Raw genomic sequence first — 13,518 nt, 5'->3', positions numbered from 1 at the left:
AATCTGTATATTAACACTTTCCTAGCCACTGAATTTTTATCCCACGGTTTTCTGATTATAGCGTATTGTAAGTTTCCATTTCATAACATTACTAACTCTGGGATGGTCACAGGAATCCTTAACAACAACATTTACAAACACCAGTGATACTTTATAAGAGGGCAATAGCAATGTGCATAATGCCATGGCAGCCAATCAGAATTCAAGTTTAAAAAAATAAAATGTGATTGGTCACTATTAGATTACAGAGAATAGCGATAATTATTTTCTATTAGAAGTGTACCCAATTTGGTCCTGCAATATGATTTGTTAGGTTGTAAGGCCTGTGTGGATTAGCTTTGGGCTTGTGTTGATTGAATCAGAATGACATGCTCTTGAGGTAATTTCAATTCACTGAAAGGTGCATGCAACCTGCAGCTGACCACCTCCTTACGAAGTTATATAGTTGATAAGACTGAGGTCCATCAAGTTCAGCCATCCGTGTCTATGCGAGTTAAATGTGTTTGATCCAGAGGAAGGCAAAAGGAAAAAAAGAAAACAGAAAAAAAGAAAAAAACACTACAAGCATAGGCTAACTTGCTGCAAGAGGGTAAAAAAAATCCTTCCTGACCCCATACTGGCAATCCGATAAATCCCTGGATCAACCTCCTATCGGATTTATGAATTCCCATAGCTCTATAGAATGCTCACTGAGGAAGATCTATAAAACCTTCCGCTAATACTTCTCGCTGGGGAAGAGTCCCACATTGTCACTGCTCTAACAGTAAAGAATGCTTTTCTTAATTTAATGGTAAAGCTATTTTTGTTCAAGCTTAAATTGGTCCAGGTTAATATAGTTTATATAATCACATTTGATATAGTTATACATTGTGATAATTTCCCCCCCTAAGCAGCTCTTCTCTAGAGTGAATAAATATGATCTTTGTAATCATTCCTCGTAACAGGTCCTCCAACCCTCGTATTAATTTTGTTGCCCTTCTCTGTACTCTAGTTCAAGATCATCCTTTCTGTGGATTGGTAACCAAATCTGAACAACATATTCATGCTAAGGCTAAACCAGTGTTTTAAAAGGGGGTAAAATAATAGATTCATCTAATGAATTATGACCTTTGGAGCTACATTTTATTTTAGTAAAGTTTTATCCATACAAGAAACTGGATTTTCTGGAAATTCTAAAAACAACTCTTTGCCACAGCAACTGTATAGAGAAATCCAGCAGGACCAGATCAGACCAGCTTGGAGTGGCAGGACCTGACTAATTAGTGCCAGACAAAACCCTTCTTGCTTTTAAAGAGGGAGTAGGGATATCCTCAGTAAGGCCTGATTCACACCTATGCATTTTTAGTGCTTTTTGCATTTTGCTGATTTTCACAGAACGTGTTCCATAGGAAACAATGTTAAATGGACTGTAGTGCAAATCTGCAAAATGCAAAAAGCATTAAAAATGCATAGGTGTGAATCAGGCCAAATAGGTGACTCTTTAATTATGAAGTTGGTCTAGTAGAGGTTTTAAGGCCCTCAGGGACACAAGTGTTTCTGTTGCCACATATTGGTAGATGGTAAGTGAAGGTCGATCAAAATTGTTGTGCAGTATGCCTCTAGTCTTCAAGGAGGATCAGTTCCTTTTCTTTATTATAATGGAGTCAACATAGTACCTCTTGTGGCTATTCTGATGGTAGGCCATGTGGGTGCAGCGTTCTGTGAACTCTATCAAGGTACAGTCTTTCCAGGACTTTACTTAGGATTCCTATCGCAGTGTCAGCTAGGTCAGGGTCTCTGGTAGCTTCAGAGAGACATCTTATGTAAGTTGTTACATCAAGATCTCTGTTCCTGATCCTGCATTTTGCAAGTAAAGGAGGGTACTGTGTGTGTTAGATTTTTGCTTTAGCTGCTAAATCACCTGAGCATGTGATATATGGAGCTGAAGACGATGAACCAATCCATACATTAGGTGTTTTAGATCACTTTTTAGTGAAGACACTTCAGATTTTAGTGCCATTGTAAGGAGTCTCTTAAACAGGTTGATTACAGCGGGAGTAGGAGGAAATGGCTGCTGTGGCCTACCTGCCTCCACACAGTATGATCTATGTATAGAGGAGTATTGGCTATCAACTTTTCTTCCTGGGCTTTCAGATTATGTCCTGGGCATTTACTGCATTTCCCCATGAATCTTTGCTGTCTCAGGCTGCTTTGAATTGTGAGCCTGGTCATCCAACCAAGCCCATAGCCTCTGCAGTTATATATACTTTATTGTGCTGCAGCTGGTGTGGTGGTAGAGGAGTTTTCTTTTACTTTCCATCGACCCAACACCCTCTGCTTCCACCACATACTTTCCAACGTTGCAATCAGCCCCACCCTTGCCCATGCTGGAACGGGCATACTTTTGCTAGTGCATTATTAGACTGGAACTCTCAACTTTTTATTTTTATTTTATTAGCCTTTTTTTTTTAAACAATATGTAGACCGGGAAGGATTAAAGTCTCTAAGTTTTTTATTGCTCTCTGCATTCCACTCTGAAGATTTTCTATCACTTTTTAGATAATGTTCACCAGGGCAGAAAGTGGCAAGAAATCTAAAACAGAAGAACAGAGATAATGGCGATGACTTGCATGCCCTGGTCCTCCATTGCCGCCATTCTGGAGTTATGCGAGACATGACTGCCCTTAACGATTAATTTTCAATGTATTGTTACCATTCATAATAAATAAAAAAAAAATTATATATATATATATATATATATATATATATATATATATATATATATATATATATATATATATATATATATATATATATATATATTTTTTTTTTTTTTTTCATTTGTTTTTGTAGCAATACTTTACAAAACTTTGAAGTTCCTTTATTTAATTAGTAAATAACTGGACCATGCTTTGTACTAGAATTTTTTTTTAGCTTGTTTATAAAATAATTGTTAAACTTTTTATATACAACAGGGGTTCTTAATCATAATTAAAGGACCCAAATAAGAAAATTTTCATACAGGGACCCAAGAAGACATTAATTGCAAAAATGTCAGCAAAACCAAAAAAAAGACTAATACAAATGACTGAATAACACATTTCAGGTGCACTTCACCATTCCTGTTGTAGTAAAGAGATGAATACTTCATTTTATTTCCTTCTGAAATTTTCAACTAGTGCTGGGTCTCGTCACCTCACAACCTTGTCTGTATAATTCCTTCACCCCCCCCCCCCCCCAACTCGCATGCGCACTATTTTCTCATATGTGTTTATGCCCTCAATCATATTAGTTTAAATGTTTCACAGGTTTTGGGAGTGGTAGTCTTACAGGAAGAAAATGTATTACATCATCATCCCAAAGAAATAAATGACCTCTGTGATAAATTATCCACATTTTTACAGGCTACTTTTTAGAACACGGTAGTATAGGATTTGAAACAAAGTGTGCCTATCACTCCCCACTGATTTTGTGCTTGGACAAACTAAGCCACATTTACAACATAGAGATGTGTTGACCCATCACCTCACCAAATCTTTGACGCACAGTTCAAGAAAAACAGCAATAATTGTATTAAAACTAGGACTAAATACTAGAACTAAAAAGGCTTCTTAGTGCCCCAAAACGACATATTTCTTAGTTTTGGTATCAAAGATATTAACAAAGGTATTGCCAAATTATTAAACCCATTGATAAAATGTAAAACGTGTGAGCTGAAATAGTAAAGGGGTTTTTCTTTTACTTCTTGTTGTGTCTCTAGGACAGGAAAAGAGGCACAGCCATTAGTGCCAGGCTCTGGACTATAAACTGTGATAACACAGCAAGAGTAAGCTTACAGCAGGCTGTGTATATAATATTTCATTCCTCAACGCTGTTCAGTAAACTTTAATTTGAGGACAGTTATGAGATAAAGATTTGTATACTTATTTACTTGTCTATGATCAGGGAAAATTGTTTACATTTTGCGATAAAATGTCTACAGATACTGTATTTTACTTTCCAAGAACTACATTTTAGCACAAGCATGAATATTTATATATGGAAAGATATAGATATATATCAATATATGTAATATATTTTAGATTATATAATATTACACTTCCATGGATTTCTTACATGGACTTTAACCCCATATGTACTTCTACATATAACACGGTTATACATACTTAAGACTCATCTTCAGTCTTTATTTCTGAATCTTTTCATTTGTCACGCACAATTGATGGCACTAATTGCACTTAATCAGAATGTAAGATTTATGGTTTTCAATTTAATTTTTTCATTAATCACATATACCGTGTTAAAACACAGATTGCACTTTATTTGTTTAGTGCTGCACTTCATTCTTCTTTTTTATATATATATATATATATATATATATATATATATATATATACACACACACACACACACATATATATATATATATATATATATATATATATATATATATACACAAATATATTATATTATAAAATGCTAATGCGATGAAACCACTACCAAATTTTAGAAAACTGGTCTGGTTCTGAAGAGGCAACAATAAACATATAAACTAAAAAAAAACACATATATACGTGAAAATAATCGTAAATCTGAACGGTTATTATGTTTTTAAAATAAGGCATTTAGGTAAAAAAAATTGTCTTTAGATATAGTGATCCATTCCAGGAATATTGCACCAAAAACAATACAACTATTTCAGTTGAAGCTGTGAATTTAAACTAGGAAGCCAGTGTTGTCTGAGATGTAGACACAGCAGGCTGTATGGGAGAAGTACTCAAATGACACCAGCTACATGTCAAGCTGTCGTGATAATGTACCATTCTTTCTATCCGTTGATGTCTTACCTTGTTTAACAATTGGTATGCATGAGGCTGTAGGTCTTCAATGCACTCTGCAATTGGCTTATTAAGTGTTTCTGGCAGTAACAGACTCAGGAATCCTGCTGATATGCCGCTGATTCCAAATGCCATGAATGGCATTGATGGATTAAGGGATTTCTGGAATGGAAATTGCAGAAAGAAATGGAATTCAAATCATATCATGCATACCAGTACAAAGGTTTGCTTTCATTAACCAAGTAGGGCACCCGCAGAGCTATCACAAACCCAAAATGTTAGAAACTGAGTTCCTGTGAGAAATGGCAAAATGTACCTACAATAACATTCAGTATACAAGAACATACTGTAATATGTTTCTTCCAGCTGTTACTCTGTGCGTCTTCGCTAGATCAACACTGCTGGCCAAGTCTGAGAGATTTCACACTGTTGCTGCTAGTTTAATGTAGAATTATTCTACTTCTGGTCATCACTTTCTAATACCTTATTTTATTACAAAACTGCCATTTGTTTTTTTTTTTTGTTTTTTTCCTTTCTTTCAGTTGCCTAGGCTACAAAACAATAGAGGTAACCTGTGCCTCCCACATTCCTTGCTGGATATCAAAAAATGGTTGATTACCCAATGTGATCTTTATATGGGCTGTCAAATTGAAGCAGTCCATATGCTTGTTGCATTTGCGGAGTGTGGGCGTGAGAGTCTGTAGCGGAATCTCATTATGCATGTCCCTTGCTCATTACCATTGCCCTTTTGAAGAGCCAAATCATGCACAACAAATACTGATGGGAATAAATGCCACACTTACCCACAACGATTGGCATGCTGTGCGGAGTTTACAAAGCAGAGACTGAAAACATTCCTTTGTAATGAAGTTGTGCAGCAGTCTTCTCATACATCATGAATACATCAATCAGGTTATTTCTCATACCAATTAGACTGGAAAGTACCACTATTATTGAGATCAAAATGAATCTAAATTGGCTGCTGCCTATAAGATACAACTCTCCCACTAGAGAAAAGCAGATTGCAGGCATGTCCGTACCACTGCCTTGTTTTTGGAAAATGTAAAAGGCTAAATATTAATACGTTTATCAATTATGTCTAATATTACCTGTAATAAAAATTGTATGATGGCTTATGTTATTATTACAATAAATACTTTTTAGGACACAAGATAACTAACTGCCAGGATTGACATATAGGAATCAATATGTTCACATAAGATTCACCCAACTTTAATTCATTTTTCATATAAGACAATTAGACAAATGAGCGAACCTTGGGTGAAAGCTGTGTGAATATTTGGTGGATACGGATCATATAGTTTTTATTTTAAGATAGCAATATGCACACAAATGACCCCAGTTTCCTTTGCCATAAAAATCACCTGGCCCTCTTGCGGTGCTTTATTTAAAGTGTTACAAACCCACAACAGTAAAATCAGTCTTTATATATGCAGTAAAGCATGCCTGTTATACTCCCTGTGGAACCTAAGGGGTTAATCCTGCACATTGTGTAAAAAGGCTGCTTGAGCCTGTCTTCTGTGATCCTCCCCTTCTTCCACAGTCCCCAATCCATCTGCTAGAACAGAGCCTTGGGGACATTCTGCATATGTTAAGTTTGGTGTGTATTGCTAAGAGTATTTTTTTTTTCATGGCAGTGTATGTGATCAGCACAGGGCCAATCAGCACTGTCCAGACCGAGGGCCAGGGGTCCTGCAGCCTCATAAAACAATAAGGGGAGAATGAAAACTCCTCCTACAAGCTTTAACTAGATAGAAATCACACAACTGCTATAAACTGCTGATGAGAAAGGGTATTTAGCAGTTTATATTTACTAATATAATTGCATTTCCATTTTCTGTGTATAGTGGGAGATCAGATATAGTGAATACAGGGTCCTGGGTTTAGTAACACTTTAAAACTACCAAATGGCCATAGTTTGTGTCTTTAAAGAACACCTCCAATAAATGATCTAGAGCAGTGGTTCTCAACCTCAGTCCTCAAGTACCCCCAACGGGTCATGTTTGCAGGTTTTCCTTAATACTGCACAGGTGCTTTAAATCAGATGTAATGTTTTGTTTTTTTTGACAGCTATTTTCTTGAAGGCCCCTTTCACACGTCCGATTTGTTCAGGTCCGCCTGTCAGTTTTTCAGGCGGACCTATGGATCGTTGGATGTCAGCGAAATCCGACCCGCTCCGTTCCAAAAAAGTGTGACGGAGGAAAAACCTACTTTTCCATCCGTCATCGGATCGGGTCGGGTGGCGACAGACTGTGCGGTCCGTTGTCATCCGATCTCCCATAGGGGAGAGCGGCGCTCTGACAGGTCCGTCCCTGCACAGAGTGCAGGGACGGACCTGTTATCTTCCTGCTCAGCGGGGATCGACGGAGCGATCCCAGCTGAGCAAGCTGATATCCATGGGGCAGATCATCACTGATCCGCCCCGTGTGAAAGAGCCCTAAGAGAAATTCCTAAAACATGGCCTGTTTAGGGTACTTGAGGACTGAGGTTCAGAACCACTGATCTAGGGTGCCATTGTTGAACTCTTGAAAATGCTAGTTCCCTGGCTGTCATGCTAATGCTAAAACTTCAGTGTGTGCTGAGTTATTGTCTTGAAGCAGGTAAAGAGACAAGGCATTCCAACACTTTTACAGCATGCTTTTCCCAGGTCAAAAGGTCTTTTCCCAGGCCAACAAAAACTTCTGTTGTGATTAAAAAAAAAAAAGTAAACACAGTTGATGGATAATAAATGGCTTCAGCCAAACACTAACCATGAGTGAAAGAAAAGTTTTTGTGTTATCATTCATATTCTCTGAAAAATGGCCAAGCAATCATAAATTCTGCCAGGGTATGTAAACTTATAAGCACATCTGTATGTATGTGTATATATACACACACACACACATACATACATACAAATACATACACAGTATCTCACAAAAGTGAGTAGACCCCTGGCATTTTTGTAAATATTTTATTATATCTTTTCATGTGACAACACTGAAGAAATGACACTTTGCTACAATGTAAAGTAGTGAGTGTACAGCTTGCATAACAGTGTAAATTTGCTGTCCTCTAAAAATAACTCAACACACAGCCATTAATATCTAAACTGCTGGCAACAAAAGTTTGTACGTCCAAAAACGATGTACGTCGACAGCATGGCACGGGCAGGCATATGGGCGTACATGTACGTCCCTGCCTTCCCGCGGGTCGGGGGCCCGATCGGGCCCCCGCCCGGTGCCAGCGGCGGTCGGTATCCGTGCAGGAGCGATCGGTGATGAGGGGGCGGCCATTCATTCATGGCCACCCCCTCGCGATCGCTCCTGACAAATGGGAGTGAAGCATTGCATCACTTCCTCTCCTGTAATGTAAACACAGGAGAGGAAGTGATGTAATCTCTCCTCCGTGTCGGTATTTTTCGTTCCGGCACCGAGGAGAGAGGATCGGTGAGTTGCACAAGCACTACACTACACAGTAGAACATGCCAGGCACACTCACACCCCCCCTTTACCCCCCCAATTACCCCCGGCCCCCCCAGTCACAGTGACACCAATGCATTTTTTATTTTTTTGCATTGGTGTCATTTGTGACTGTAATAACTGTTAGGGCAGTTAGGGTTAGCCCCCTTTAGTTCTAATGTACCCCCCTAACCCCCCCAATAAAGGTTTAACCCCGTGATCACCCCCCGTCGCCAGTGTCACTAAGGCTGGGTTGACATTGCAGCGGTTTATGAGAACGGATGTGATTCGCACCGCACTGCAGTGCAAATCACATCCGATCTCTGCGATTCGAGTTCAGCCATTCGCCGCACCCGCCGCAAATTCGCACGGGACCCTTTTTTTGGTCCGCAGCAGAATCGGATCGCATGGGTGTTCACACCATGCGATCCGAGTTTGCAGATCGCACTGCGATATGCGAACTGATCTGGGGGTGTCATTAACATTTCACTGACACTCCTAGCAGTTCGCATAGGGCAGTGTGAACTGCCGCCGGGAGGCATGCGATGCGGGAACCCGCCGCGGATTCGTGGCGTTCCCGCATCACTCCAGTGTGAACCCAGCCTAATAAGCGATCATTTTTCTGATCGCTGTATTAGTGTCACAGGTGACGCTAGTTAGGCAGGTAGGTATTTAGGTTCGCCGCAGCTTTTTATAGCGCCAGGGACCCCCATATACTACCGCATAAAGCCCCCTGATTGCCCCCTAGTTAACCCTTTCACCAGTGATCACCATATAACTGTTACAGGTGACGCTGGTTGGTTAGTTATTTTTTTATAGTTTCAGGGCACCCGCCATTTATTACCTAATAAAGGTTTAACCCCCTGATCACACGGCGGGTGTCATTTGTGACTGTAATAACTTTTAGGGCAGTTAGGGTTAGCCCCCTTTAGTTCTAAGGTACCCCCCTAACCCCCCCAATAAAGGTTTAACCCCGTGATCACCCCCCGTCGCCAGTGTCACTAAGGCTGGGTTCACATTGCAGCGGTTTATGAGAACGGATGTGATTCGCACCGCACTGCAGTGCAAATCACATCCGATCTCTGTGCGATTCGAGTTCAGCCATACAGATAGTATGGCTGAATTCGCGTTGCACCCGCCGCACCCGCCGCAAACTCGCACGGGACCCTTTTTTTGGTCCGCAGCAGAATCGGATCGCATGGGTGTTCACACCATGCGATCCGAGTTTGCAGATCGCACTGCGATATGCGAACTGATCTGGGGGTGTCATTAACATTTCACTGACACTCCCAGCAGTTCGCATAGGGCAGTGTGAACTGCCGCCGGGAGGCATGCGATGCGGGAACCCGCCGCAGATTCGTGGCGTTCCCGCATCGCTCCAGTGTGAACCCAGCCTAATAAGCGATCGTTTTTCTGATCGCTGTATTAGTGTCACAGGTGACGCTAGTTAGGCAGGTAGGTATTTAGGTTCGCCGCAGCTTTTTATAGCGCCAGGGACCCCCATATACTACCGCATAAAGCCCCCTGATTGCCCCCTAGTTAACCCTTTCACCAGTGATCACCATATAACTGTTACAGGTGACGCTGGTTGGTTAGTTATTTTTTTATAGTTTCAGGGCACCCGCCATTTATTACCTAGTCTCACTAGTGTACCCGTAAATTTAGGGGTGTCTACTTTCCAAAATGGGGTCATTTGGAGGGGGTTTGTGCCATCTTGGCATTTTATGGCCTTCAAAACTGTAACGCCCTTAGAAAGCCTGAAGGCGGTGCTTGGTTCTCGGGGCCCCGTACGCGGCTAGGCTCCCAAAAAGTCCCACATATGTGGTATCCCCATACTCAGGAGAAGCAGCAGAATTTATTTTGGGGTGTCATTTCACATATGCCCATGGCATGCGTGAGCAATATATCATTTAGTGACAACTTTGTGTAAAAAAAAAAAAGTTTGTAATTTTTCAGCAACTTGTGGCAAAATATAAAATATTCCATGGACTCAATATGCCTCTCAGCAAATAGCTTGGGGTGTCTACTTTCTAAAATGGGGTCATTTGTGGGGGTTTTGTGCCATCTTGGCATTTTATGGCCTTCAAAACTGTAATAGGTAGTGAGAAGTGAAATCAAAAATTTACGCCCTTAGAAAGCCTGATGGCGGTGCTTGGTTTTCGGGGCCCCGTACGCAGCTAGGCTCCCAAAAAGTCCCACATATGTGGTATCCCCGTACTCAGGAGAAGCAGCAGAATTTATTTTGGGGTGTCATTTCACATATGCCCATAGCATGTGTGAGCAATATATCATTTAGTGACAACTTTGTGTAAAAAAAAAAAAAAAAAAAAAGTTTGTAATTTTCCCGCAACTTGTGGCAAAATATAAAATATTCCATGGACTCAACATGCCTCTCAGCAAATAGCTTGGGGTGTCTACTTTCTAAAATGGGGTCATTTGTGGGGGTTTTGTGCCATCTTGGCATTTTATGGCCTTCAAAACTGTAATAGGTAGTGAGAAATGAAATCAAAAATTTACGCCCTTAGAAAGCCTGAAGGCGGTGCTTGGTTTTCGGGGCCCCGTACGCGGCTAGGCTCCCAAAAAGTACCACATATGTGGTATCCCCGTACTCAGAAGAAGCAGCAGAATTTATTTTGGCGTGTCATTTCACATATGCCCATAGCATGTGTGAGCAATATATCATTTAATGACAACTTTGTGTAAAAAAAAAAAAAAAAAAAATTTTTGTCATTATTCAATCGCTTGAGGCAAAAAAATAAAATATTCAATGGGCTCAACATGCCACTTATCAATTTCCTTAGGGGGTCTACTTTCCAAAATGGGGTCATTTGGGGGGGTTTTGTACTGCCCTGCCATTTTAGCACCTCAAGAAATGAGATAGGCAGTCGTATACTAAAAGCTGCGTAAATTCCAGAAAACGTACCTTAGTTTGTAGATGTGACAACTTTTGCGCAAACCAATAAATATACAGTTATTGACTTTTTTTTTACCAAAGACATGTGGCTGAATACATTTTGGCCTAAATGTATGACTAAAATTGAGTTTATTGGATTTTTCTAATAACAAAAAGTAGAAAATATCATTTTTTTTTCAAAATTTGCGGTCTTTTTACGTTTATATCGCAAAAAATAAAAATCGCAGAGTCAGTCAAATACCTTTAAAAGAAAGCTCTATTTGTGGGAAGAAAAGGACGCAAATTTCGTTTGGGTACAACATTGCATGACCGCGCAATTACCAGTTAAAGCAGCGCAGTGCCAAAGTGTAAAAAGACCTCTGGTCATTTACCAGCAAAATGGTCCGGTCTGAAAGTGGTTAAAATGTCAAAATTGGGCACAATTAGCCATTTTACCGCCCCAGTGTCATGTGACTTGTTGGTGTTACAAGGTCTCAGGTGTGAATGGGGAGCAGGTGTGTTGGTTTTATCACTCTCACTCTCTCATACTGGTCACTGGAAGTTCAACATGGCACCTCATGCCAAAGAATTCTCTGAAAAAAAGAATTGTTGCTCTACATATGGCCTAGGCTATAAGAAGATTTCCAAGACCGTGATGGCCTAGATGGCTAGGTGACTAGACTAGATGGCCTAGGCCAGGGGTTGACAAATTTGCTTGGAATCTAGGAGCCAGCTAAAAAAGTTAGGAGCCAGGTCCGTGACGCCGATCTGGACCTGTCCCTGGCCTGATATGGAGACGAGTGTGGGGAAGATAGCCCCAAGCCCCTCACCTGTCTCCAAGTCATTGCCCATAGCTCTTAGAGGGACATTTTTTTTTTTTTCAAATGACAAATTTTTTTTTAAATTGCATTTTAGTGTAAATATGAGATGTGAGGTCTTTCTGACCCCAGATCTCATATACAAGAGGACCTGTCATGCTTTTTTCTATTACAAGGGATTTTTACATTCCTTGTAATAGGAATAAAAGTGACACAATTTTTTTTTTTTTTTAAAAGAACAGTGAAAAAAATAAAAATAAAAGTTAAAATAATAAAAAAAAAAATATTTTAAAAGCGCCCTGTCCCGCCAAGCTTGCGTGAAGAAGCAAACGCATATATGAAAGCGGTGTTCAAACCACACATGTGAGGTATTGCTGTGATTGGTAGAGTGAGAGCAATAATTCTAGCTCCAGACCTCCTCTGTAACTTAAAAAGTGCAACCTGTAGAATTTTTTAAACGTCGCCTATGGAGATTTTAAAGGGTAAAAGTTTGTCGCCATTCCTTGAGCGGGCGCAATTTTGAAGCATGACATGTTGGGTATCGATTTACTTGGCGTAACATTATCTTTCACAATATAAAAAAAAATTGGGCTAAATTTACTGTTGTCTTATTTTTTTTTATTAAATACATTTTCCCAAAAAAAGTGCGCTTGTAAGTCCGCTGTGCAAATACGGTGTGACAGACAGTATTGCAACGACCACCATTTTATTCTCTAGGGTGTTAGAATAAAATATATATATAATGTTTAGGGGTTCTGAGTAAAGGGAAGGAAGATAGGCTGGCAGGCAGGGGAATTAGCATTGCATCCATTAGCATTGCTGGTTGTAATTCCAACGGCCACCACAAGAGGGCGCCAGATTCCAGAAGGAACCATAGGATCATAGAAGGCCTCAAAGCCGGGGGCTCAATTACCGGCCGCCGGCGGCGCGGCCCGACGCGGTCGCGCCGGGGGGGTCCGCGGAGACAGCATACCCCCAGCTGTGCTGCCCCAGGCGCCAGGTCGCTAATTCTAGTCGCAAATGTGACCTGGCGCCCGGGTTTTGTCAAGCCCTGGCCTAGGCTATAAGAAGATTTCCAAGACCCTGAAACTGAGCTGAAGCACAGTGGCCAAGACCATACAGTGATTTAACAGGACAAGTTCCACTCACAATAGGTCTCGCCACGGTTGACCAAAGAGGTTGTGTACCCATGCTCAGCGTCATATCCAGAGTTTGTCTTTGGGAAATAGACATATGAGTACTGTCAGCATTGCTGAAGAGGTTGAAGGGGTCAAGGGTCAGCCTGTCAGTGCTCAGACCATATGCCGCACACTGCACCAAATTGGTCTGCATGGCTATAATTTCAGAAGGAAGCCTCTTCTAAAGATGATGCACAAGAAAGCCCGCAAACAGGTTTCTGAAGACAAGCAGCCGAAGGACATGGATTAATGGAACCATGTCCTGTGGTCTGAAGAGATCAACATAAACATAGGCACTGATGAGCTACAGTTCATCGAGGGAACCATGAAAGCCAATATGTACTGTGACAT

At 40.6% G+C, this 13,518-nt stretch overlaps 1 protein-coding gene across 4 annotated transcripts in view; it reads right to left on the bottom strand.

Annotated features, from left to right (window-relative positions):
* The window catches only part of LOC143930192 (solute carrier family 22 member 15-like), a 539,229-nt gene that overhangs the window by 40,273 nt on the left and 485,438 nt on the right, over nucleotides 1-13,518 (bottom strand). For all 4 annotated transcript variants that reach the window (XM_077454241.1, XM_077454242.1, XM_077454243.1 and 1 more), the window contains one exon: nucleotides 4,827-4,979. In XM_077454241.1, coding sequence (XP_077310367.1) covers nucleotides 4,827-4,979 — 153 coding nt within the window. The remainder of the gene's footprint in view (nucleotides 1-4,826; nucleotides 4,980-13,518) is intronic.

This window comes from Lithobates pipiens, unplaced genomic scaffold (genome assembly GCF_037356315.1).
Source record: "Lithobates pipiens isolate NorthernLeopardFrog02 unplaced genomic scaffold, aLitPip1_a1.2 Scaffold_25, whole genome shotgun sequence".
Classification (NCBI taxonomy): Eukaryota; Metazoa; Chordata; class Amphibia; order Anura; family Ranidae; genus Lithobates; species Lithobates pipiens.
The sequence above is the reverse complement of the archived record's forward strand: the minus strand, read 5'-3'. Positions and strand labels throughout refer to the sequence as shown.